This window comes from Tinamus guttatus, unplaced genomic scaffold (genome assembly GCF_059628265.1).
Source record: "Tinamus guttatus ecotype Peru unplaced genomic scaffold, ASM5962826v1 Tinamus_guttatus_pri_ptg000314l, whole genome shotgun sequence".
NCBI lineage: Eukaryota > Metazoa > Chordata > Aves > Tinamiformes > Tinamidae > Tinamus > Tinamus guttatus.
Window position 1 is genome coordinate 12130565 of NW_028288848.1, and position 22559 is coordinate 12153123.

The window sequence follows — 22559 nt, forward strand, 5'->3', positions numbered from 1 at the left end:
TCCCTAATGTAGTTTCTAGCAGTTTATGGTTGCTCCAATGCTCACACAGAAATCAGATAGAATCTTTAACTAAAGCATCATTTCTCCCTGAAGTTCAGTAGCCATCATTGTGGGTAATCAAACACTTAACAAAGAGTCTTAGAAGATACGGCTAAAATTCCCTTTCTGATTCCTCTCAGCTTTCACTGTTGAGGAAGCTCTGTGGATGTGGGCTCTTTGGTTTAATACTCCGTCTCAGAGAACAGGTAAGATTCAGGATCCTAATGTAAAGCGTAAAACACAGACACCTTTCAGATCTCCTCACCCATGACAAAAAAAATGAAAAAAGGAGATACTTTTTTTTCCTTTGTTGACCAGTTTAACTGCAGAGAACAGCTGAGCTGCTGTTATTTTCCACTGTCGCTTTTCCCTCCCAGTAATTTGAACACAGCTTACTCCTGTAGCTATCACGGAATCAGCCCCAACGTGTTTGAGCAGGATCAGCCCAGGGGCAGATACTGCAAGGAGTCGGTTGTCCTTCTGCATCCCTCGTGTGGCCAGTGCCATCACTCCTTGCCGAGGGATAGCCGCTAGGACAGAGTGATATGTTTGCCGGGGTGAAAGATGCTTGAATATGGGACACTCATTCGGCTAGGGAATTCCTCGGAAGGTAGGAAAGGAGTGGGAACACTCCCTTGCTGGGGTAATGGCACCAGGGCGAGAGGACATGGCGCCCCAGGCCCTGCTGCTGCACAGCTCCGGCTCTGGCACGGAGATCACACAGGGATCTCCACATGTGCACATCCATGTGGCTCTGCCACGGACAGATCGTTTTATAAGGCCCTCTTTTTCACTAGGTCCTAATAGTGAAGGTCTTCTGAGGAAGAGTGTGGATTTCCCTGTCACGGGCATTGCTGGGGCTGGCTGCAAAGTTCTTATGTGAAATACTCATCAGCAGACGGATGAGTATTGATCTTCCTCCCATCTCTCCCAAGCCTTCGCCTCCTCAAGAGACTGTGGAAAGTGGCCAGAATTAAAAACGTTAAGACATGGAAAGGCACAGCCTGTGTTTTCCAGACTGTTTCCAGCCTATAAAGATACATACATCCCTGCAGAGGCACTTGCCTCTCTGGGTATGCACACGAGCGCTTTTCTGTAGAGATGCACAGTTTATAGGTGCCTATACAGTTGTGCACGCGGCTGCGCTGCACAAAGGAGATGCTTTCCGTCGAACACGCACACACAAAGCCAGGCTGGCGGGGCCGGCGCTCCGCGGCGCGCGCGGGGCCCGCTCGGGCGGCGCGCGCGGCGAGGGCGCGCAGGGTGCGCGCCGCGGGGAGCGAACAGCAGATTGCGGGCAGCCAATGGCGAGGGCAGGACGAGGTGGCACCAAATTTCCCGCAGCCAATGGGATCGCGAGGGGGAAGGAGAGAAAAAAAAAAAAAAAAGAAAAGAAAGAAAAAAAAAAAAAAGACGAGCATCAGGAAAGAGCCCGGCCCTCGGCATCCTCCTCTCCCTCAGCATCCTCGCGGCGCCCGCCCCGTCACGCCCCCGCTGGCGGCCCCGCCGGCAGCCGGGCCCCGCCGCGATTCGCCGCCCGCCGCGCTGACCCCGCGCAGCGCCGCGCAGCCGGGGGGGCACCGGGGCGCTGCTTAAATACCCCGCGCCGCCCGCCCGAGCGCTCGCACAGCGCACCGGGCTCCGCGCCGACAGCAGCCAGCGCAGCCAGCGCAGCGCAGCGCAGCGCCTCGCAGCACAGCGCAGCCGGGACGTGCGCGCCCGCGCAGCGCCGCCGAGCAGCAGAGCCAGAGGCTGGGACACAGCGCGGCCGCCAAATGCCTGCGCACTTGCTGCACGAGGAGGTAGGCGCCGAGCGGCGCGGAGGCTCCGCCGGGCGGCGCGGGGGCTCCGCGCGCGGCTCGCGATGCCGGCGGCCGCGCCGCCGCTCTCCGCTCTTTGTGCAGGCCTCGCTCCTTCCTCTTTTTTCTCTTCGGCGATTTCACTTGATGACGGTTTGGGTGGTTGTTCTTTTAGGGGGAGATTTCTATCTATTGTTTTATCTATACGTCTGCACGCGTGCACACGCGTGTGCAGGTATGCGCTGCGTGTCACTTTTCAATCGCTAAAGGCATTTGGTGCTAACTTGAGACATCACTCAAGCCTCATGGGGCAACAGTGAATGAAACAGGAATATCTGCCACTAGGATTATCTCCCCAGAGAAGGTCTGGGGAGTGAGAGGGAGTGCCCTGGAATAGACTGAGAGGAAAATATAGGCCTTTTTTAAAAACATCAACCTAAGCATTCTGGTAAGAGTCATTTGGGAAGGTTTCTTGTGCCAAGACATACTGTGCTTTTTGGTAACACTCAGACTGAGATTTTTTTTTCTTTTCTTATGAAAGGGGTTTTCTTACAGCATTGGTAACTCAAGTGTTGCAGCACGGAGCTCCTCTAGGACAGACGCAAGGTGAAAGCCACTATAGCTGCCCGGATGAGATGAATGGTTGTGTCTGCTTTGCCTTAGCTGAGCAAACGTACAATGGGGAGAACAGCCCATTTTGGGCACAGGAAGGATTGAATAATGACCCAGCAACAGAAAGATATGCAGAGCTGTTGGATCTTTACAGACTTTTTTCCTCCTCCTCTTTTTCTTTGTCTCCTGAAATTCCCCCTTCGGCTGAGGGGAAGCAGGGGCTGATTCTGATGTTCTTGCTGTTGCATCCTCCTCCAGTCTCTCTTCCAGCAATGCTGAGTAGGAGGTAAATCACAGCTGTGCTCCCTTGCCTGTCCTCAACACACGGGATCCCTCCTCGTGCTTTGGTGCAGGTGCTGTGACCTTCCAAAGACGCTACAGTGTGAAGAATTTACTCCCTATTCTTCTCTGAAATGGGTGCCAAGAACAGTGCACTCAGGCTATGTTTCTTGGTCTAGGCTTGTATATTCTCAAGGCTGAAAGGAATCCTATCCATGGGCACATTCAAATACACTGGACTGGAGATTCAGTGCCCTGGGGCCCCAGGCTGAGCCAGGGCTGGAGCCTCTGAGCTCCAGTTGATTGTATACCCTGGCTGCTTGCCAGGATAACCTATAGCGTGTTTAACGCTGGTAGGGTATGTGTGGGGGCGGAGGTGGGGGAACACATCTGTTCTGCAGATGAGAGCTGCCAAGTCATTCCGAAATGAGCGAAAACTCATGAAAATGATTTGGCTGACCCCCTCCCAGCTCCAGCCCCCAAATCAATTCCCGTCCCACAGTTCTTGGGAGAAGCAGTAGGAGCCACTAGTGCCATGAAGGGATAAAAATCCTCTTTCTTTCCTGCTCATTTCCCTGATTTCCAGCTAAATAGCTGCCCGCTCTCTCCCTCCTCCTTCCCCCATCCTCTCCCCACCATGTCTGTAATGGTGGAGCTGAGGTTTACAGCCATTTTACAGCCCTTTTGATTTAAGGTTAGTCTACATGTAAGAAACGACCAGTTTATATCAGTGTAATTCTAGCAGCATAGTTATGGTAGCATTCCCTATGCAACTATTCCGACTGTCCAAGAAGAAGCCTTTTTTCTCTCTGCTGGTTTCTTTGCACTGTCCCTCCTCCTTTATTGCCATGTAACTTTGACAGTGACATAAGCTACCACAGAAGAGAAAAATGCAACTCGAACCCCACACTCTTGCTCTGGAATCAGCATGTCCATATGGGGAGTGTTACCCTTCTAATTATATCACCAGATCTCTGCTGAGAATTTTTCCTGCATAGACAAGTCTTAGGTCTTCTTGGTAGATTGTCTTCCAGCCAAGGAAGAAAACTCTGCCTTTCTGCCAAAATGTCAGATGAGAATATCTGACACTTTGGAATAAGCAGGAATTTTATTGGCCTAATCTCTGGATTAGAAGCCATTTCTCATGCTTCTTTTTTCAGAATGGCTAATAAAATCTCCAGCAGCTCAGACTATCACACCCACAAAACTGACATTAATTAGAAAAGCAGGGAGAGGCAGACATAGCCAGCATGCAGAGAAGGCTGGTTCCAAGCTCACCAGTTGCCTGCATTCGCTGAGAGCATCAGGACACTGAACATCCTTTTTACCTTTCTTTTTTTCTTTCTTTTTTTTTTCCCTTTCAAATCAGAGAATGTTTGATTCTAGAAGAAAAAGCTTATAAGGTTTCCTATAAAGAGAGCATTTGACTTACCACATGTGGGGAATCTTTCGGCTTTCCCAACTCCTCCCTGTAGGAAGGTATCTACAAGCCTCTAGTTTCTACCCTTGGGAAAGGGAGGAGTTGGGGTGGCCACGTAAGCTGCCTGGCCTGATTTTAATGCCTGCCTCAGGAAATTAGGCCAGGGCAGAGCAGTGGTCTTTTAGGAATTCCAGATGCCTGGAGGTAAATCAGCTTTTAATTCAGGGAGGATTTCCATTTGGAAGTGAACTTTCCCAGCTGCAGACTCCAGGGTTTGCCAAGGTCACTCTCCCGTTCCTGCTAGGCACAACCTCTGTTGCCTTTCAGCGTGCGGAGGCAGTGGCTGCAGCGGCCAGCACGGCGCTAGAACCGTCCAGGCCAGTTCCCAAGAGGGCAGGTGAGGGATGGGGGTAGCCTACCCTTTCACCACTCACATCCCATGTGCTCCGCACTGCTGAGATCGAGCCCCATCAGGTGCTTGGGTTTGGACCCGACAAATGCATACAAGCATCAGCAAATTTGCGACTGTCTTTGCAGAAATGGAAATTGGTGATTCAGGGTTCAATGACCTGTCTCATTAGGGTCACTCCTGCCAACTCCTTTCGTCATGCATGCCTGATCAGGCAGCCTGTCACTCAGCCAGGGCAAACAAGCATGTGGAGCGGGAATGATGTATCCTGGTTACAGGAGGGGAGCCGCGAGCCAGAGCAACTGAACTTGACTCTTAAGTCTTCCTGTTCGTGTGCTGCCAGAAGGATTCTCTTCCTTGTGCCTCAGCTTGCTTCTGGGTGAAAAGTGGGAGAGGGAGAAAAGAGGGAAAACACCAGCCATGAACTAGGAACTGCAAGTCTGACTGGAAACATAAGCACTCAGCAGCTTCCCCCTGCTGATCCCAAAGCACGTTGGTCTGACCATGGTGGTGAGGCACAGGGAGATAAAAGAGGCACCACAAAGAGATGTCCTCTCTTCACCTAGTGATTCCAAGTGGGGTGACACAAGGGTGTCGAATCAGAAGCAGCCCAGTGATTTAAAATAAAATCTTATTTTAGATCATAGTTCTCTCCCACTTCTTTCTTCATTCAAAAGATTTTCTTTATTGTTGTCTGCTTATACACAGGCCAGTACTGCAAACCCACCTAAAACTGCCCACAAATAAAACTGAAGGAAAATTAAAATCTTTGCATCCTGCAAATGAACTCATCAACGTCAGTGGTGGAAAAAAAATGGCTTTCAGGACTTTTGCTTTACTTTCTGCACCCTGCGCACTATTCAACTCCTCCCAGCAAAGGAGCAGACCTACTCCCTTTCACAGGCATTGCTCCATGGAGCTAGAGCAGGCTGGTCTTGATGCCAACAGCTAAGCTGCAAGAAAGGAGTCTGCCGGAGAGCCACAGTCTCCAAGGCTTGGTACTGCCAGAGCAGCTGTTGTATTTTTCAGTTCCCTGCATTTGTTACCACTAACTTCTTGTTTTGCTTTGTTTTCCCTTTTCTTTTCATGAAAATTGCCGCCTCTCCAAGGATTTCTCCTCCCCTCACACCACTACCATTGCTGGCACCCTCACCTCTCAGGTGAGCAGGAATGGGCATGTCGTCAAGGAGAAGGCCGTCCTCAATCAGGAGGACTTGGCAGGAGACCAGAGCTCAGTGGATGATACCTTTGATGACACCTACCATGAGAAGGAGGGCCCCAAGCCCCCGCTGCAATACGTCTGGAGAAATATCATCCTCATGAGCCTGCTGCATTTGGGGGGCATATTTGGGCTGATACTGGTACCTTATGCAAAGATCCAGACCTTGGCGTGGGGTAAGTACATACTTCTACTTGTTGTTGGCATCTGCAACCTAGTTGTTGTGTCTTTCTTGACTCTAGGTCCTGAGACTCAAGGAAGAGAAAGAAGGAAATGGAGGTCCTCCACTAGAAGACACTGCTCAGCCACAGCAAACTGTGGCAGGGCTTGCTCATGTCTGCTGTAAAGTCACAGCAGGGAAAGATTCATCAGGGAACTACCCGGTTACTTAAAGAGCAGATTTGATGCACAGACGTTAGATGAGATATTGAGGGATCTTTCCTCATGTTCTGTCTATCCTTGCTGGCTCACAAGGGTCCTCTGTTACCATGGGAGGTGGGAAAAGTGAGGACGGTTTTACTGGCCCAATCAGAACAGTTCTGATGTTGACTAAGGAAAATTTTAAAAACTTGCAATAAATGTGGCCTGCAAGGCTTCCTGCTAGGGAGGAAGCCCACACGTAAAAATGCAGCCACATCTGGGATGAAGCACAGAAAAAAAAATGATGGAGCATAGTGATGATCCCCAAAATTCACAAAAAAAGATGCTAGTAAGAGCATCTTCAGGAGTTGATAGGGAGGCACAATACAGGATATTATTTGTAGTGAGGCTACTGCCTCAAAGTAACCATTACTGTTCTTTCCAAGGGAGGACGTATACCCTGCAGGGATTCCATGCCTCTGTGAGGGGAGAGAGGCAAAATACAATTGTGCTGAAGGTAAAAGGCAAAAATTCAATCTGAAACTCAGTCTTTTATCTTTCTTCCAAAAGCATAGATTAATCTGACAACTTTCAAAAAGGAAAAAAAGCAGCAGCAGCAGAAAAAAAAAATGCCTAAGTGGCTCTCCAGGCAGGGAATTCCAATGGAAAGCACAGCCAAGCAGGAGGTAGCTAGGCAAAACTCCCCTTTCTTTGAGACCTTGCCCAGTGCAGGAACCAAACTTCTCCCTTGACTGTGTGAAAGGGAGCTGGGCTCAGGGCCCAAGCTGCTGGGGGCTGGGCTTTCTGTGAGGTTTTGTGTGGCCTCTTTGGGGGATTTGGCTAAATTGTTCCCCGTGGGGATGTCCAGAAACTGTATCCAGCCCCTGCCTGCTTGTGAGATGGGCCGTACTGAAACAAAAAGTGCTGGTCACATTTGAGACCTGCTGGCACTGTGGCAAAGCACTTGGTTTCAGTGTGCTCCTTCCAAATGCTCAGCTGGGAGCTGGAAGCAGCCTAAACCCATGCCCTGGCAAACAGCTAGCAGGAACAGCCTGGCCAAGCTGCAGACAAGCCTTGAAGAGGTCCACCTGGAGCCTTGTGCTCTTCCTGCCTGCCCCAGCCAGATGGGTTCCTGGATCTATTGTGCTTTCCTCCCAACAGCATGGAGCTGGGAGCATTGCACCTGGAGCAGAAATGCCAGCTGCAGCAGGGTGCCTCCCTACACAGCTCAACTGAGTCTCTCCCTCTCCAGGCATCCAAATCTCTCACAGGCAAAGGCCTTGGTGATAAGCTTCACCCAGGGATATAGGACTGAGTCACAGGTTGGCTACAGCAACTGAAGAAACAGCGTGGCTTTTCAGGGGGGCACTGTGAAAGAAACTTTGCTGGGAGAGGGACAACATGAACTGGGCTCCACAGTTTCAGTTCAGGGTGGCAAGATGTGCCATGATTTCCACATCGGGCCAACCCTTCTCCCTTGAAGTCCCCTAGAATGCCTGAGCTGGTTTTAAGCATCTTGATTCAACAAGATTAATGCTATTTTGCATTCTACTAAGCCCCATCTTATCACCAAAGTGCCTCTGAGGCACTGTCTTTACAATCACATGTTGTTCAGGATGTCCATAGGGCATCCCATGACAGTTTTGTAAGGATTTATCCTGTATTCTTGACCCCAAACCCTCCTGGTACCCTCGCCATGTGAGGAGCCGGATGCTGGTCCTGCCACTGTGAGGCACTGTGTGATTCCTTGGTGGCTTCTGGAGTGACAAATGCTGTGAGAACTGGGAATGGGAGAAGGCATGGGGTTTGGTGGAGCTGCACTCTGAGCTGGCTAAAGAGCTCTCTTACGTTAACAGAACTGGAATAGCTCCAGGGAGCTTCATGCCTTGGATCACAGCATTTGTGGGAAAGGACCATCTTGTTTTGCACACAGCAGCCCAAACAGTCACCCATTAGTCCATTCTCCATGAGCGTAGACTGGAGCTGAGCTACACGGATACTCCACAGGTCTGGCTTCTCAGGAATGCTCCCTGCTTTTTCTTGTACTTCCCCTTTCTCAGATCGAACCTCTCTCTGGGATATAGAGGGCCTCTGTGAATGTGTCTTCTCAGTAACTTGCTGCTCCCAGCACACCTGATAGCAAGGACAGGACTACAGTTCCCATTTTACACATAAGGACAGGGCAGTGCAGAGATTTATACTGTTCCCTGTGGTACACCATGGGTTGGCAGAGCAGTTCTCCCAGTGCTAGTCTTGGAGCTGCTCTTCATTTTCAGATGATCCCTTCCTTAGGGTACATACCTATAATACAGAATTAACATGGTCCTGTGTGTTCTCTGTAGGGACGCTATGGGCAGCTGTGCTGCCTGGTAGATGATCTATCTACTATATTTTTATAAACAGAAATCCCTGATTTTACCTTCCTCATCCGGAGTACGGTCTTCTTGATGTTCTGTCTCTCTGAAACCAGTTATATTGGTGACTATGTCCTCTTTTGTTTTCATTTCTCTGTTTGCTAATTCCTCTTTGTCTCTCAAGCTCTCCAGCCCTGCCTTCATCATTGTTTGCTGTTCGCACTGCTGTGTCCATTGTATCCCCTGATCTCTCTCTGGTACAGAGCTTCCCAGAACGAGCTGGGCTGGCTGATCAGGTGAGATCTCACCGTAGCCAGAATGCTCCAAGCCCTTCTACACTATTGCTGTCTAGCCAGCTCCTCTCTGTTTTACTGTCTTCCCCACTGCATTTGGCAAAATTTAGCCTTTAGTTATCTTGAGAAGATTTCATGTCATTTGCCAAAAGGCAAGAGGCAAAGGTGACTGACTCTTTCTTTTCTCACTGTTGTCATCCTCCCCGAAAACATGATTTGCAGGTTCCTGGCCCTCAGGTGTAGCAGACTGATTTATTTGTGTTAACCCTTGTCAGCCTGACCAAAAGTGACTATAAAACAGTGATGATTCCTCTTGGCTTGGTGGTCTGATAGTGCCTCAGCTCCCTGCAGTGCCAGTAGTAGGGGAAATGAGTTGATACTATTTTGTTGTTGTTGTTGTTGTTGCTGCTGCATCATTTTTGGACCAAAAAGAATCCTGCTATATAATTTAGGTAACTCTCACAATCTAAAAATTGCAGCCAATAATGAAGAAAACAATTGTACTACCGCTAGGGATGCTTCCAGATAATATTTACAGAAGTCCCTTGCTACTTTCCCATAAAAGCTACTACTGGCAACACCTCTCCACTTGGTATATCTGCAGGCTTAATTAGCAAGCTGCACACTTCTCTGAGTGCCAAGAGGAAGTTCCTATTTTGTCTGACAGAGAAATTAGGATTTAGCCGCACTAGTTCTAATTGCTCCCTCTAAACACTGTTCCCTTCTAATGCAGCCTGCATACATTTCCTTACCCTTGCTATCTTTCTCTTCAACATAGTAATTTTCTTGCTATTCTTAGAACCCATCCAGCTAGTAGGGCCTGAGTGTCAAGGACAGAACAGACTAGAGCTGGAGTTTTCCTTCCTGCTGAGCAGTCTGTTGACACCTTCCGGAGCTCAGATACCTTTCCATACAAACATTATCAGTGCTGACTTCAGGTGACAAACATTCCTGGCTTCCCTTCATAACTGGAAGTCTGAATCCATGTCCCAAAGATGTAAAGGGCAGTGAATCATGTAGACATGACTGAATCTGAACTGTTTTGGGCTTCATTTCTGAAGCACTGAGTATGTATTACTACCAGTAGTCATAATTCTTTGTATTCCAGTTGACTGGGTTACTGTTAACATCACCTGTGAGTTGACAATCTTTTATCTAGAGCTCCCTGGATACTTCACAGCCAAGGTCATGCCATGGTGTGGAATGTGGCTTTGAAATCTCAACTGGTGGTACTGATGGAGTGCCTTAGTCCTCCAGTTTGAGGCAGATTCACAAGGGAGCTATGATTATCAGCACTACTTTATTTCACCTTCTCCATCCTCTTTTCCAATCTCATTCTGAATGCATGAAGGAGTGCAATGCTCCTTCTCTGTCTAAGCTATGATCACTATTGTGCCTTTTGTGAGGGCGAGTCCTCTAAGTCATTAAGTTGCTTGATTTTTCTGCTTTCCACCAGGCTTTTCAATTGTACTGTTAAAATCCTGTTCCTGCTGTCATTTGAACTGTTGCGACAACTCTTAGGTGATGAAGCCAGTACCCGCAAAGGTCTGGGTTTTTTCAGTGGGAACTATCTGTGCTCAGATTGAGACTCAGCTCATACAGGAGCCGTACAACGTGTCTTCTCCTTAGATAAAAAACAGCTGTAGCATACAAGCAGTAGGAAAGGCAGCATGAAATTAAAGTTGTGGCCACAGTGGCTTTGCATGATGTTTTATGCCAAGACACACAAAAGCAATGGTTGTTCTTCCAAACTTCTATTTGGAAGGAACCATAGCAAGGACTAGGTTTCAGGTTTCTGGATCATCTGGTGTCCCAGCTATATATATATATTTGTGATTCGTTGTGCTTGCTACTGTATCTTCAAAAAAACCCTTCAAAAAATCTTCCAAAAAAAAAAAAAAAAGTCAGGGAGAGAAGCCTGAACACACCGTACTCACCTACCCTGACATTTACTTTCCAGTGCTATTAAAGATAATGAACGATTACATAGTTTAATTAGCTGTCCCCTGCACATACCTGCTGGTCCCACCATGGAAAGCCTAGGTCTTTTCCCAGCAAGCTGCCCCCTACATCCTTGATTCAAAGTCCATTGTGATCTGCCGGTGTTTCCTGTGGACTTCCTGTTGTACAGTGTCCAGATAGGTTGGGGTTTAAACCCAGATCCCTCAACTCTGCCATAAGTTGCTGTCATCCTTATAAATTTATCCCACCAAAGGAAGTGTGCACAGTTGGTAGAAAGCTGCTCAGAGCTTTTGTGACCTGTGACTTTCCGAGTACAGCATCGAACATAAGGGGTGTGTTGTGCTCCGAACACTGATAGGAGGCATTGGAAGTGTCTGGAAGTGGGTCGATTTGTTACTGCAGTGTCTGAGGCCAGAGAGGTTCTGCAAAGCAGAGTAAAATGCTAGGTGCTTTCTCAGGGTTTTTTTTTTTTTCCTTCTTCTTCTCTATGAATCTGTGTGGCTAGAGAATGATTTAAAATGACTCTTAAAATCTAAAACCAATGGCAAACTTGTCATGAGCTAACTTCAAGTCAGCATCACTGGCCTTAGGAAAAACTTCAAGGTATCTGGAATAAATATTTCCGTCAGTAAGCCAAAGGTAGACATGAACCAAACACCCTGCTCTTAACATCCCTTCCCTCTTCCCTTCCCGATTTGCTCAGCTTTGTGAGCTTTATAGCACAAGTCAGATCTTGCTGCGTTTACTTTTATTTTGATCCCTTCTTGTGCCCTGTAAATCACTTATGGCCAGAGACCTCTTGGCTCTTCTGAGAGACTGCAGAGGCTTTGGGTGACATGAGGAAGAGATGTGCTGGCCAGAGGCTTGCTCTGGATTCCGCGTCAGATGGGGAACCAAGGGAGAAGAAGGAGACAGGAAGTCGTGGTCAGCTCAGCAGACAGGGAGGGTGGCTGTCATACAGGGGGGTGGGAGCAAGGCGGGTTTATCCAAGTTTAAAACGCCAGAAGAGAATGTTAAATCCACTGAGACTGGCTTTTAGCCGATACGAGATTAGGCTTGGAATGCAGAAAAACAAAAAGGAGGTGATACAGTGAAAGAAGAGGGAGCAGGAGATGATAGGAAATAAAGCCTGCATTATTTTGAACAAAAGAATAAGGTACCAGTGCCCTGCACGTCTCAAATCTCCTTCTTTATCAATATCCTTTTTTTTTATGGGTTCAAGATAAAGTTGATTAGAGCCATTTGGCAAGATTAAGTGGTGTTGTCAAGCATGCTGGAGACTCCTATCCATAGGCCATATATATGTATATGAATAAGGAGCTGTTTGCATGATTGATCTAATAGGCTGAAATCCAAAGATTTATACCAAAGAAAGTATCCCATGGGGAAACAGGATATTTCCTTTATCCCAAGGGCCAATCCCAACAGTTACTCTTCAGATACAATTCTCTTCTGATTGTAAGCGAGACCTTGATCAATGGGGTTTGCAGAAATGGTGTGAAAGCTGTACCTTGGTGGGGCTGTTAATACAGAGACCTGGTAGGGCTGTTAGCATAGAGCGGTGTAGCAGGAGTAGCTCTTAACAATTTTCATCATCCTCTACCATGTCAGATACCAGTATGCTGAAGGATTGACCCCTGTGATGAATCTTCTAAAGGAGACTTTCTTCCTTTAGTCACACCTGAGAAGCTGAAATTATTTGCTTCATATAGCCCAGGAGTAAGGGCACTCACTGTTGATTTTACACCTCCAGTCTAGGCTCTCCACAAGTTCCTGTCTTGCCTGCAGAGCTTTAGGGGAAGACCTGCCTTTGTGTGGAACTTGCCTGAAACAAGCTGCTTTGCTCTAATGTCCCAACACTTTCTTTTCCTCATCAGCTGTCGTGGTTTTTGTGGTGAATGCTCTGGGAATAACAGCTGGAGCTCACCGCCTCTGGAGCCATCGCACCTACAAAGCCACACTGCCCTTGCGAATCTTCTTGACCATTGCAAATTCTGTGGCCTTCCAGGTAAGCATCTTCCTCATGCTGTCAGTCCTCAGAAGAAAGCACTGTCCTGAGTCCATGTGTCAAATACTAGGCACAAGCTGAAGACAGGTTCCTCTTGCCTGCTACCTCTTGTCAAGCAACAACCTACCCTTTCCTCCTGACACTCCAGTGCTGGAGTCTGCCTCAGTGTCCTCACCTTGTCCCTTGAGAGGGTGACTCTGGGACAAAGCTTCCTAACAAGGTGGGGAAGACTGCTGGCCAAGCCCAGGGGTAGGAGAGCTCTCCAAAGCAGGAATGTACCTTTCCCTTGGGGTGCGGTCTCCCCCTGCTTGTTCTCAGGCCCTTTGAAGGACATGTAGAAGTGTCAAGTACTCTCCTGTTGTTCGAGTTGCCTCGCCTTTTCCTTGCTGTACTGGCAATAACGGGGCAGGGGAGCATCTGCACATTTTGAGAGCAATTTGTAGAAATTGCTGCTGTGGAAGGACCAAGCACTTGTTGGGATTATGCATTTAGGGCATAGTTCTGTGGCTAGTAAGAATAATGATAGCTAATAACAAGTTGTTAGCTTCTGCCACCAGCTTCCAGAGTCATCCCAGGGCAATGCCGTTCCAAGGAGAGAAGGGTTGGGCCCATTCAGAGTGGCCGGAGTGACTGCAGGCAGCTAATAAGCACCTTAAGATATTGCCTAACCACTCATGAGGGGGCACTTCACGGTTTATGAAGCAAGCAAACCAGGAAGTTCTTAGAGACTGTGGAAAGTAGCAGAGGTGGCCCTTTAGTTGAAGCTACAGTGAAAACTCAAATTGGATTGGTGGAGAAAAAAAAAACATGGAGATCTCCAATGTCTGCTTGTGAGAGAGAGCTCCAAGCACTCTGTCCTCCAACTGTGCTCAGAAAGGCTTTGTACAGTCTTGCTAATGTCCTAGGAAGTGCACAGGAATGTGGCAGGGTGAAACACCTTTTGCCAGAAGAAGGTGCACAAAAAGGGGTCAGTGCTATGCCCTTAACTGATTTTTCAGCTGAGTTGGGGCAGAAGAGTAAAGTCCAAGAGGACCAGGTATTTCAGAGACATCATCTGTTTCTCTCCACTGTGTAGCCGTAGAGGATGTCATTTCATTGTCACAAAATCAGAATAGGGTATAGATGCTTTTTTCCAGTCTTGATTTTTTTTTTCTGAAACATCAGTCACATTCCTATTCCCTGTTAGTACCAAACCAGAGTGTTTCATAAGAAACAGGAAGGACCATGCTGCTGATTCCAGCTACTGATCGCAAGCAAAGCAAGGAAAGAGGACGGGTTACTGGGTATTGGCCCGTCCTACACAAAGACTGTCTTTTGCAGGGTTGTAGGGCAGAGGGGGAATTTGCTGAGCTATTGCTGTAGGGGATAAGGATAGACAAAGATGTGAGATGGACAGATATTTCAGCTTCAATAGCAACTAATCCAAAGTTTTACTGAAAATTCAATACCATGCCCCATGGATTTTTTTGCTAATAGTTATTTTCAATGAGATCAAAAGGTTTATTCTGAATTTACCTCATTGCCATTAGTAGCAGCCACTCTAAAATCTATCTGGTAACTTTTAAAGCCAAAGAATACCATAAATTATCTTATCTGAGGTTCTGCAGAGAATGCCTGCTGGCTGCTGAAGTAGTGGCCAGTGACTTGTGCTTTCAGGGAGTTCAACAGTTCTACCATATGGCAGCTCCTCTGCCTGCAAGACCATGTAGCTGCAGCACAGCAGAAGCTCCTCTGGTTGTACCCTGTAGTTTGAAACTCCTGACAAAGGAGGAGTTCTCCTCAGGCCTGCAGGCTAGTCTGATAAAGCCATGATTTTCAGACAAGGTCCCAGTTAGAGGTGGCCCTAAACTAAGATCTGTAGAAATTCAATGTGTTAATGTTTGGGTCAAGATCCTAATTTTCAAGCCTCTGATTTATGAGTGTTTATGCACAGGTCGTGATGGAGGAGGTGTTATCATTCTCCAGCTACCATGCCATTATCCAACTAGTACATGGTCTCTTTCCAAATTTGTGCCTTCTAATTCCAGTGAAAGGATTCCAGGAGACAAAGAAGGCATCCCCACATGGGCAAACTCAAGATGTCCAGTATCAGGCTGGGATTTCTCAAGTTACTTCGTGCTATACAGGGTCTGGGATGTGAAAAAGACTTAGCATCATAGATGAAATCTTTCCAGCATGTGTACTGACTATGCTTCTCTGCTTAATGGATGGGGAAGACTGCTGAGCCCCTCTCTTTTGGGGGATGCTGAGTGACCAAGTTGCAGTTAACAGCAGTGGGGGCTTGTGATTCTTGGATGTGTTCAGGGTGCGCTAGAAGAAAGGAAGGCAACAATTCTCAGTATTTGAATAGAAGCGAGAGATGACTCCTGGTCCACGTTTATCACTGTCTCATTGCATGGCTCATGCAATCATTTCTTCTCAGTTGAAGGATGAATGTCTGGTGGCTATGGCACTAGAGAACAAGTCAGGAGGAGTTCTGGCTCTGCCACAGGTTCCCTGTGTGGATATGGACGAGTCACTTAATCCTGGAAGGCATAAGATAGAGATAATTGTGCTGCTTCCCTGCCTTCTAAGTGCTTCGAGGAAAAGTCCCATGTGCTTATGAGATTAAGGAGCCTCTTGTAGAGTGCAGAAAATAGGAGAATGTGTGGATTTCAGTTTGCTGCTTTCTAGGTCAGGATAATACATGGCTTTTAGCAGATTGAAATCTTGGTATAAAGGAATGAGCATAGGGGATTAATTTAGATGCGATTCTTAAAACTAGACAAAACAATCATTTCTTAATACAAATGATGAAAACTTCAACATTTTTCAAACTATTGATTTTGTAGCCTGAACTGAACTCTTCAAGGGGTGGAAGGGTGGATTATTTTTTGATAATTGTCATTGAAATTGTGTGTTTATCCTATTTCAAAAGAGAAAATAATTTTTAGAGCATTTGATTTTTAAGAAAAAAAAACATTTAAAAAAACTCATCCCCAGCTAAACAGTACCATTTGATTTGGCAATTCTAGGGAAGGTGAGGGCAAGTTGACCCATAGAAAATGTCAAAGCAGAGGGAAGGGGCAGAAATGACCAGTCTCGGCTGGCACAGAAACAGGGGACAAGTGACCAATCAGAGCCGAGTATCTGAGGGCGAAGACAGTGTCTGGCCAATTAGGTCTGGCTGCTGCAGGGGTAGGGGGAACAGAGTGACATCAAAGCTTTTTTTTTTTTTTTTTTAATGAGTAGAAAGAATGATCACAAAAAAAAAAAAAACCCACAGATTTTGAAGAAATAAAATAGTTGAACAAAGAAGGTCCAACCTCTTTGTTTAAAAAGACCCAAAAAATCCACGAATCCTGAAGAGAGTTAAAATGGCTAATGTGCGCTAAGGTCATGGAATTTAGGTGCTTTAAATGTGTTAGGCTCTTTTGTTCATTCAAAGAGAGCATTACACCCTAGCCCTGACTCTCTGTTCCTGTTGCCTTGCAGAATGACATCTACGAGTGGGTCCGAGACCACCGTGTTCACCACAAGTTCTCCGAGACAGATGCCGACCCTCACAATGCCAAGCGGGGCTTCTTCTTCTCCCACATCGGCTGGCTGCTGGTGCGCAAGCACCCCGATGTCATAGAGAAGGGCCAGAAAATCGACCTGAGCGATGTCAGGGCTGACAAAGTGGTGATGTTCCAACGGAGGTGAGCGGTGAGGGGTGCCCCAGGCCGAGCTGGTGTGCAATGGAGTGGGGACCCTGGAAGTGGGCCAAGCTTCCTGCTGTCAAATACCTGCATAACTGCCTGCACTCGTCCAGCCTGTCACTTCGGCTGGTTATGAGTCAGCCCATGGGGTGCCTCCAGGCCACTTCTTGGAGATATTATTGACAACAGCCTTCTCTACTCTCCCGTCAGTCTCCTGCAAGCAATGTGGTGAAACAGAGGCTGAAAATGGGAGCAGAAGAGAGGCAACCATTGAGAAGGAGCCTTGATTTATTGATGCCTCTTGTGTGGGGTGTGTCTAAGCTGTGAGAGCCGCTGGCCAGGATAAGCCACTGTGCTCAGGGACAGAACTGGGATTTTGGTTGCATGAGCCTGAGCCATGATGGCTTGTCACTTACCCTGTGCCTACTACAAGGGTTCTGTGATCAAGTAAAGCACCTTCCTACATGCATCTGATCCACAGACTTGTTACCAGGACTGTGGGAATGGGAAGCTGAACTTGTGTGGTAACTGTCCTCATTCTGGAGGTCCCTAACTCAGTCCCAGATGAAGCAGGAAAATTTTATAGCTCTCCTCCATTTCGCACCCTGATTTTTTTCTGGCAGCTCATCAGAGTGGTTTGGCTCTCTCCATTCCCATCTTTCCAGTATGAGAAGCTCCACATGTCTGGTCCTTGATGGGAAAAAGTGTTCCTTGCTTGTACTTGCTGTTAGGAGGGTGTATGATACACAGGGCCAAGTCCATAAGGATTTGCAACCTCAGGTCAAAGCTATGGAGGAGGAGCTATGGAGGAGATCTTCTATGGGACTTTCCAGTGTGCGGATACCTTTATGGGACTCCCGCAGAGCAGAGAAGCAAATGGCAGTTTAGGTCAACAGCAGCAGCTGGTGTATGGACTCATGCTGAAAGGGATATTGGATTGTACATATGCAAGACTGAGGCAGGGAAATCAGGAGTTCAGTCTGTCTTCTGTCCAGTGGTAAGACTTGTGAGTCTCCAAGAAGCATTTCTATGCATCCAGAGCAAAAGATGCAAGGGGTAAGGAATTACGTATTTCTATACTTGATTTCTCTGTATTACTTAGGTTAGCATGAATCCTCCAAAGGTGGGATTGAATCAGCTCTTCCTTCCATGCCTCTACCACTAAACTGTTTACTTTTGGTCCCCTTCTTTCCAGGTATTACAAGCCTTCAGTGGTGCTGCTGTGTTTCATGATGCCTGCTGTAGTGCCCTGGTACTTCTGGGACGAATCTATCACCATCAGCTTCTTCATTCCATCCATCCTGCGCTATGTCATAGGGCTCAACGCTGCCTGGTTAGTGAACAGTGCTGCTCACATGTTTGGCAACCGACCATATGATAAGAACATCAACCCACGAGAGAACTCTCTGGTCAGCCTGGGAGCCCTAGGTAAGTTCAGTGTCTGTGTCTTTCCCTGCTTGCAGACTTCAGAGTTGAGGATTGACCCTGTCTACCCTTGGCAGGGCTTCAAATACTTTTGGAGTGGAGCAAAGAAAGCTGCTCCATTGGGCTGACCTAGACACCATTCATCTCTAAAGGGCAGGTCACACTCGGCCAATCTATACTACCCAAAAACCCAGCCCAGGAAGACGTAAGAGTTAATACCTCAGGTGTTCCTCTGAAATGGATTAGCCCTATGAATCCAGATGTCCTCAATTCCCCCTGTACCTCTCCCATCCAGGCCAGCAGCCTTTGCATTCTGGGGATGTTTCCCAGGATGGCTTTTGAGTACACAAGGGCAATGAGGTTATCAACTTGCACCAGTCTCCCTCCAGGCTGGGAAACACTCTGCTACACTTAGCACCTTCTTATCTCAAAAACAATATTTTATTTACCCTGATGCAACGTGTCCCTGACCCATTTACCAGACTGAATATCTTGTACTGCAGTCCCTGCTTATTGCCTTAGATTTATCTAAGCAAGTGCAGCAAGTGCACCATTGAACATGTTTTTGGGAGCAGCTGATTATTTTGGGGTGCTTGAGTGTGAGACAAGCCAGATCTCTTGTGTTTCCCCAGAAATGCTATGGAATTATCCCCAAGGTTAGCCTGGCCATCCCAAGATTAGCATTTGCCTTGGATTGTTAGCTGGTTTGCATCACCGCAACACTCTGAACGTCACTGGGACTCCACTGATTCCCACCACTGAAGGATCTGCTCCTGGAATTTTAGTAGGAAGGGATCTGAGCTGCAGAGATTCAGTGAATAGGAGCAATCGTCCAGAGAATGTCCTTGAAGGGGTGAACACCGTGGTCAGCCTTAACCCCCTCCAGAGCAGGGTAGGTCACTTAATGGAAGTCCATCTGCATTACTCCCTTCTGGAGATGCCCTTCAGATTTTGGTATTAGGACTATCTGTGTTACAGGAGTATGGAGTAGCCTCCCCTGGCTTGTCACAGACTCACTGCAGGTCTAGCTGGTACTCATACTGATGGTCTCTTTCAGGAACATGGTGCTTTGGGTCCAGTGCAAGAAGGTCTAACCAAAAACTGTGCAACATTTTCTCCCTGATTTTGTTTTGCAGGAGAAGGCTTCCACAACTACCACCACACCTTCCCCTATGACTACTCTGCCAGTGAGTTTGGCTGGCACTTCAACTTAACCACAGTTTTTATCGACCTCATGTGCTTCCTGGGCCTGGCCAGCGATCGCAAGAGAGTCTCCAAGGAAGTCATCCTGGCTCGAAAAATGCGGACTGGAGAAGGGCGTCAGAAGAGTGGCTGAGTTCCTGCTCTCCTTACACATATATCCACACCTCTCCTTCCTTTTTCCTCCCTTTCTCCCTTCCTGACCCCTCTGAACACGCTGGACAGAGATTTAATGTTCTGTTTACTAACTACTGAATATTGCTACCAGTTTGCTTAAGATAACAATAATGAGTTTTAACCCCTCCCACACTGTATTTTACGTGATGTATTTAAAAACTAGAACTCTGCCTTTATAATGCAAGGCCACCCTTTCCCTCCTCTCTTTTTCCTTTTGTTCTTCTTCTTTTTCCTTCTAGCTCCGCTAGTCCCTCTTTCTCTTTACTTTCATCCCTGTCTTTTCCTGGCAGAGGAGCTAGTAGAAAGTAACCTAGGGTGTCCCCACTGCAGCCGGCTAAATAACATGGAGTTAAGGGAAGTCTGTACCAGCCAGCTGAAGAGTTGAGCCAAAGTCAGTGATTCTCTTTCCCACATGGACCACCCCACAAACTCTCCCCCTCCTTCCTCTGTCCCTCCTCCTTTCTCAAGGGCTGCTGACACTTGGCATCACTAAACTGCTTTCTCTGGGAAAAGCATCCCCGTCCCCTCCCCTTGCCTTCAGAAAGAGAGAGCGTGAAGTTGTCTCTCTCCCCCTTGCACCTCACAGCAGTGGGCTTCTCTGACCCACACAGGTGGAGGTCAAGCTGGGAGAAGCTGGGGAGATGAGATCCCCAAAAGTCTCTGAAGAGCTCCAGGAAGGTCCATCAGTCAGTCATGGGGTACACTGGCAGCTGACAGCACCGGAGGCAGGGAGCCTCAGCGGCCTTATTATCTCCTTAGTGTCACAAGTTCCTACCCATCACTAGCCCGCTGTGCCTTGGGGCTGTGGCTGCCTGCAGAGACTGGATGCAGTACCAGGCACTGGACTCCACATGGCCCTTTAGAAAGCTGCAGAGAGAAGGGCCATACTGGGAGATGGAGGGCTGTGGCACCCAGTGCCTCAGGACTGGGCTGGACTGGGGTAGTTTTCTTCAGATCCTATCAAGATTTTGCCAGCAAATCGGACTTTGCCAAAACAGAGAGAGGGAGAAGGCTGTAAACCAAAGCTCCACCATTGTGTTAAGCTGCTTGATGTGCTAAAAAAGCAGGGTTCCTGATGGGCAGCAATCACATGTCCTTCTGTCCAGTTGTGTCCTATGGACCCCCTGGTACTGAACACAGAGCTGGTGTCACATCTGAATGGTCCAGGCAGCAAAGAACAGCCTAGAAACATAGCAAGGAGGCAAGGGTATATCAGAGAGCTGAGGGAACTGGTCTCTCTATCTCCATGGGCTCCACTCTCTTGATTAACAATTGCCTGCCAAAAAACAACACGGACCAGGTGGAACCGAGAGTCTGAGGGAATTGAGGCCTCCTGAGCAAGATGCTGGTCCCAGCATGGGCCACCTCTGTAATGAGTTGGGGCAAGACCAAGAGAGGAGTTGGAAATTAGTTGTTTTCCTACCTGTGGTCTGCCAACGTGGTTTGCAATTGTTTTTTTTCAGCTCCTCTCCTCTACAGAGAGCCTGGGAGGGGGGAGAGTGAGGGAGAGGGTAGCTCCTTGCCAGTCCCTCAACGTGATTTTATGGGTTGGTGCCTGAGGCCATCCCCACCAGTGCTGGAGCAGCAGCAGCGAGTGCTCTCCTCGTAGCTTGCAGCATGGTGGAGAGCCTCTCAGTACAGGGTGACCACCACATTACTTTCTAGCCTGGCAAGCATGCCGCTCACCCCATGACGGCGCATGGCGAGGGCGGCTGAGTTTGCTTAAAGGTCAGTTACCTCATCCAAGGCCCCAAGACATGTGAGGATGCAAGGGTGTGTTGGATTAAAAAAAAAAATCCTTATGGGCGTTGTTTCCTGCAAGCTGCAGAGACCACAGTTTGAGTATAAACCATGGCTTATGTTCTGGGTGTAGTGGTCTCCAGCCCCACACCAGGCTGAACACAGCTTTTTTTCCCCATTATTTTAGTTTTTATTGTTATTAGCATTAGTATTTTTTTTTTGCTTAAATGCATCAAACGGAGCTGGAGGAAAGCACAAGATATGGCCAAGGGTAGCTGGAAAGATTGGATGTTGTAGCAGGTTTTGTAGCATCTCCTTTGTCTGGGCAGGTAAGGGAAGGCGGAAGCAGAGTAGATTCCAACTTCCTCACCTTTGCTGTGCCATGCCACATCCAGGCAAGTCTTTGGAGCGAGTCTCCACAAAGTTGCTTTCTCCTGCCAACTGCAAAATGCCCCAGGATCCAGGGCAGCTCTGCGATACTCTCCATGAGGAGGAGAACGTACTTGTTCAGAAAAGAAGTCCTCCTCCTCTCCTTTACCCTCTCTGTCACTTCCATGGCCTTGTTACAGCTCATCAGTGGGACTCTGCTCAGTGGTGATGCCTCCGGGATTGATGCAGTTGCTGGCTGAGAGACATAACAGAGAGGGGGCCTTTCAGCACCTGATGTCCCAAACACAGGCAGCAGCAGGAGGCAGCACCCCTGAGCACTGCTATGAGGTTCATGGCAATCCTGGAGCTGTGTGGTGCAAAGGGGGCTGTGGCTACAACTGTATTGCTCTATTCCTCCCCCAAAAAAATCACACAAAAAGAGAAATGCTACTAGCTCTGAAATGTGGACTGACTTTATCTTAGTCTAAACCCCTGTGCAATCATGGAAGTCTCCAGAGAGGATGAATTTGCTCCATCCAGGAATCTGAAAGGCAGGTGGGCAGGGAGAAGGTGAAGAGAATGATTTTCCTGCTCCTAGTGCCCTTAACCTGTAGTGTGACATACCCTGTGACAGAGAAGTGTGCCACGACATGCTGCAATTTTTCACATCCTCTCAGCAGAGAAGCAGGATTTGACATCAAGGGTTCCCTTCAAATTTCAAGTCAAATGAAATTCGACTTGAGATCAAGAGATCTGGAATTAGGGTGGAAACTGAGGAGCAGTAACCAGACAGTCCTGGTGTTTGCCCGGTCACTTTAGCTGGGCAAATATCTCTGGGTGCCTTAATTTTTTCTTTAATATACATAGGAGTATTAACAGCTATTTGCCATATTTCTTTCTTTTTTGTAGAACTACGAACATTCGAGGGGTTTCTTAATTATTTAATTGCCTACGTTGAACTCTGGGTGCAGGTGATTTTGAATGTCCTTGAGTTAGAATTTCTGTTAGATTAAGAAACAGATGCAACACTTTAAGTAGAACTTTGTTAGCTAAATATATATATACACTTATATATATATTTGGTGGCATGTTTGTATCCTGGACGCGTCCTCTGTATGTTTAGCTTGATTCAGTCTGTGAGAGGTAGAAACAGGAAACATGGCAGTGGGCCCCAGGTGATTCTCCTGGGCTCTGTTTCCAGCTTAGCTACTTGC

At 47.6% G+C, this 22559-nt stretch overlaps 1 protein-coding gene across 1 annotated transcript; it reads left to right on the forward strand.

Annotated features, from left to right (window-relative positions):
- Positions 1-1741: 1741 nt before the first annotated feature.
- On the forward strand, positions 1742-19469 carry SCD (stearoyl-CoA desaturase). Its single transcript, XM_088528812.1, has 6 exons — positions 1742-1841; positions 5668-5953; positions 12624-12754; positions 16229-16434; positions 17630-17862; positions 18996-19469. Exons 1-6 carry the CDS (start codon positions 1815-1817, stop codon positions 19193-19195), a joined length of 1083 nt encoding a protein of 360 aa, XP_088384938.1. The 5' UTR covers positions 1742-1814; the 3' UTR covers positions 19196-19469.
- The last annotated feature ends 3090 nt before the right edge of the window (positions 19470-22559 follow it).

Bases quoted from the DNA above. Each gene is read 5' to 3' on its own strand.
- SCD (XM_088528812.1), top strand. From the start codon at position 1,815: ATGCCTGCGCACTTGCTGCACGAGGAG. The intron at 12,755-16,228 runs GTAAGCATCTTC...GTTGCCTTGCAG, and splicing joins CAAATTCTGTGGCCTTCCAG to AATGACATCTACGAGTGGGT. The intron at 16,435-17,629 runs GTGAGCGGTGAG...CCTTCTTTCCAG, and splicing joins GTGGTGATGTTCCAACGGAG to GTATTACAAGCCTTCAGTGG.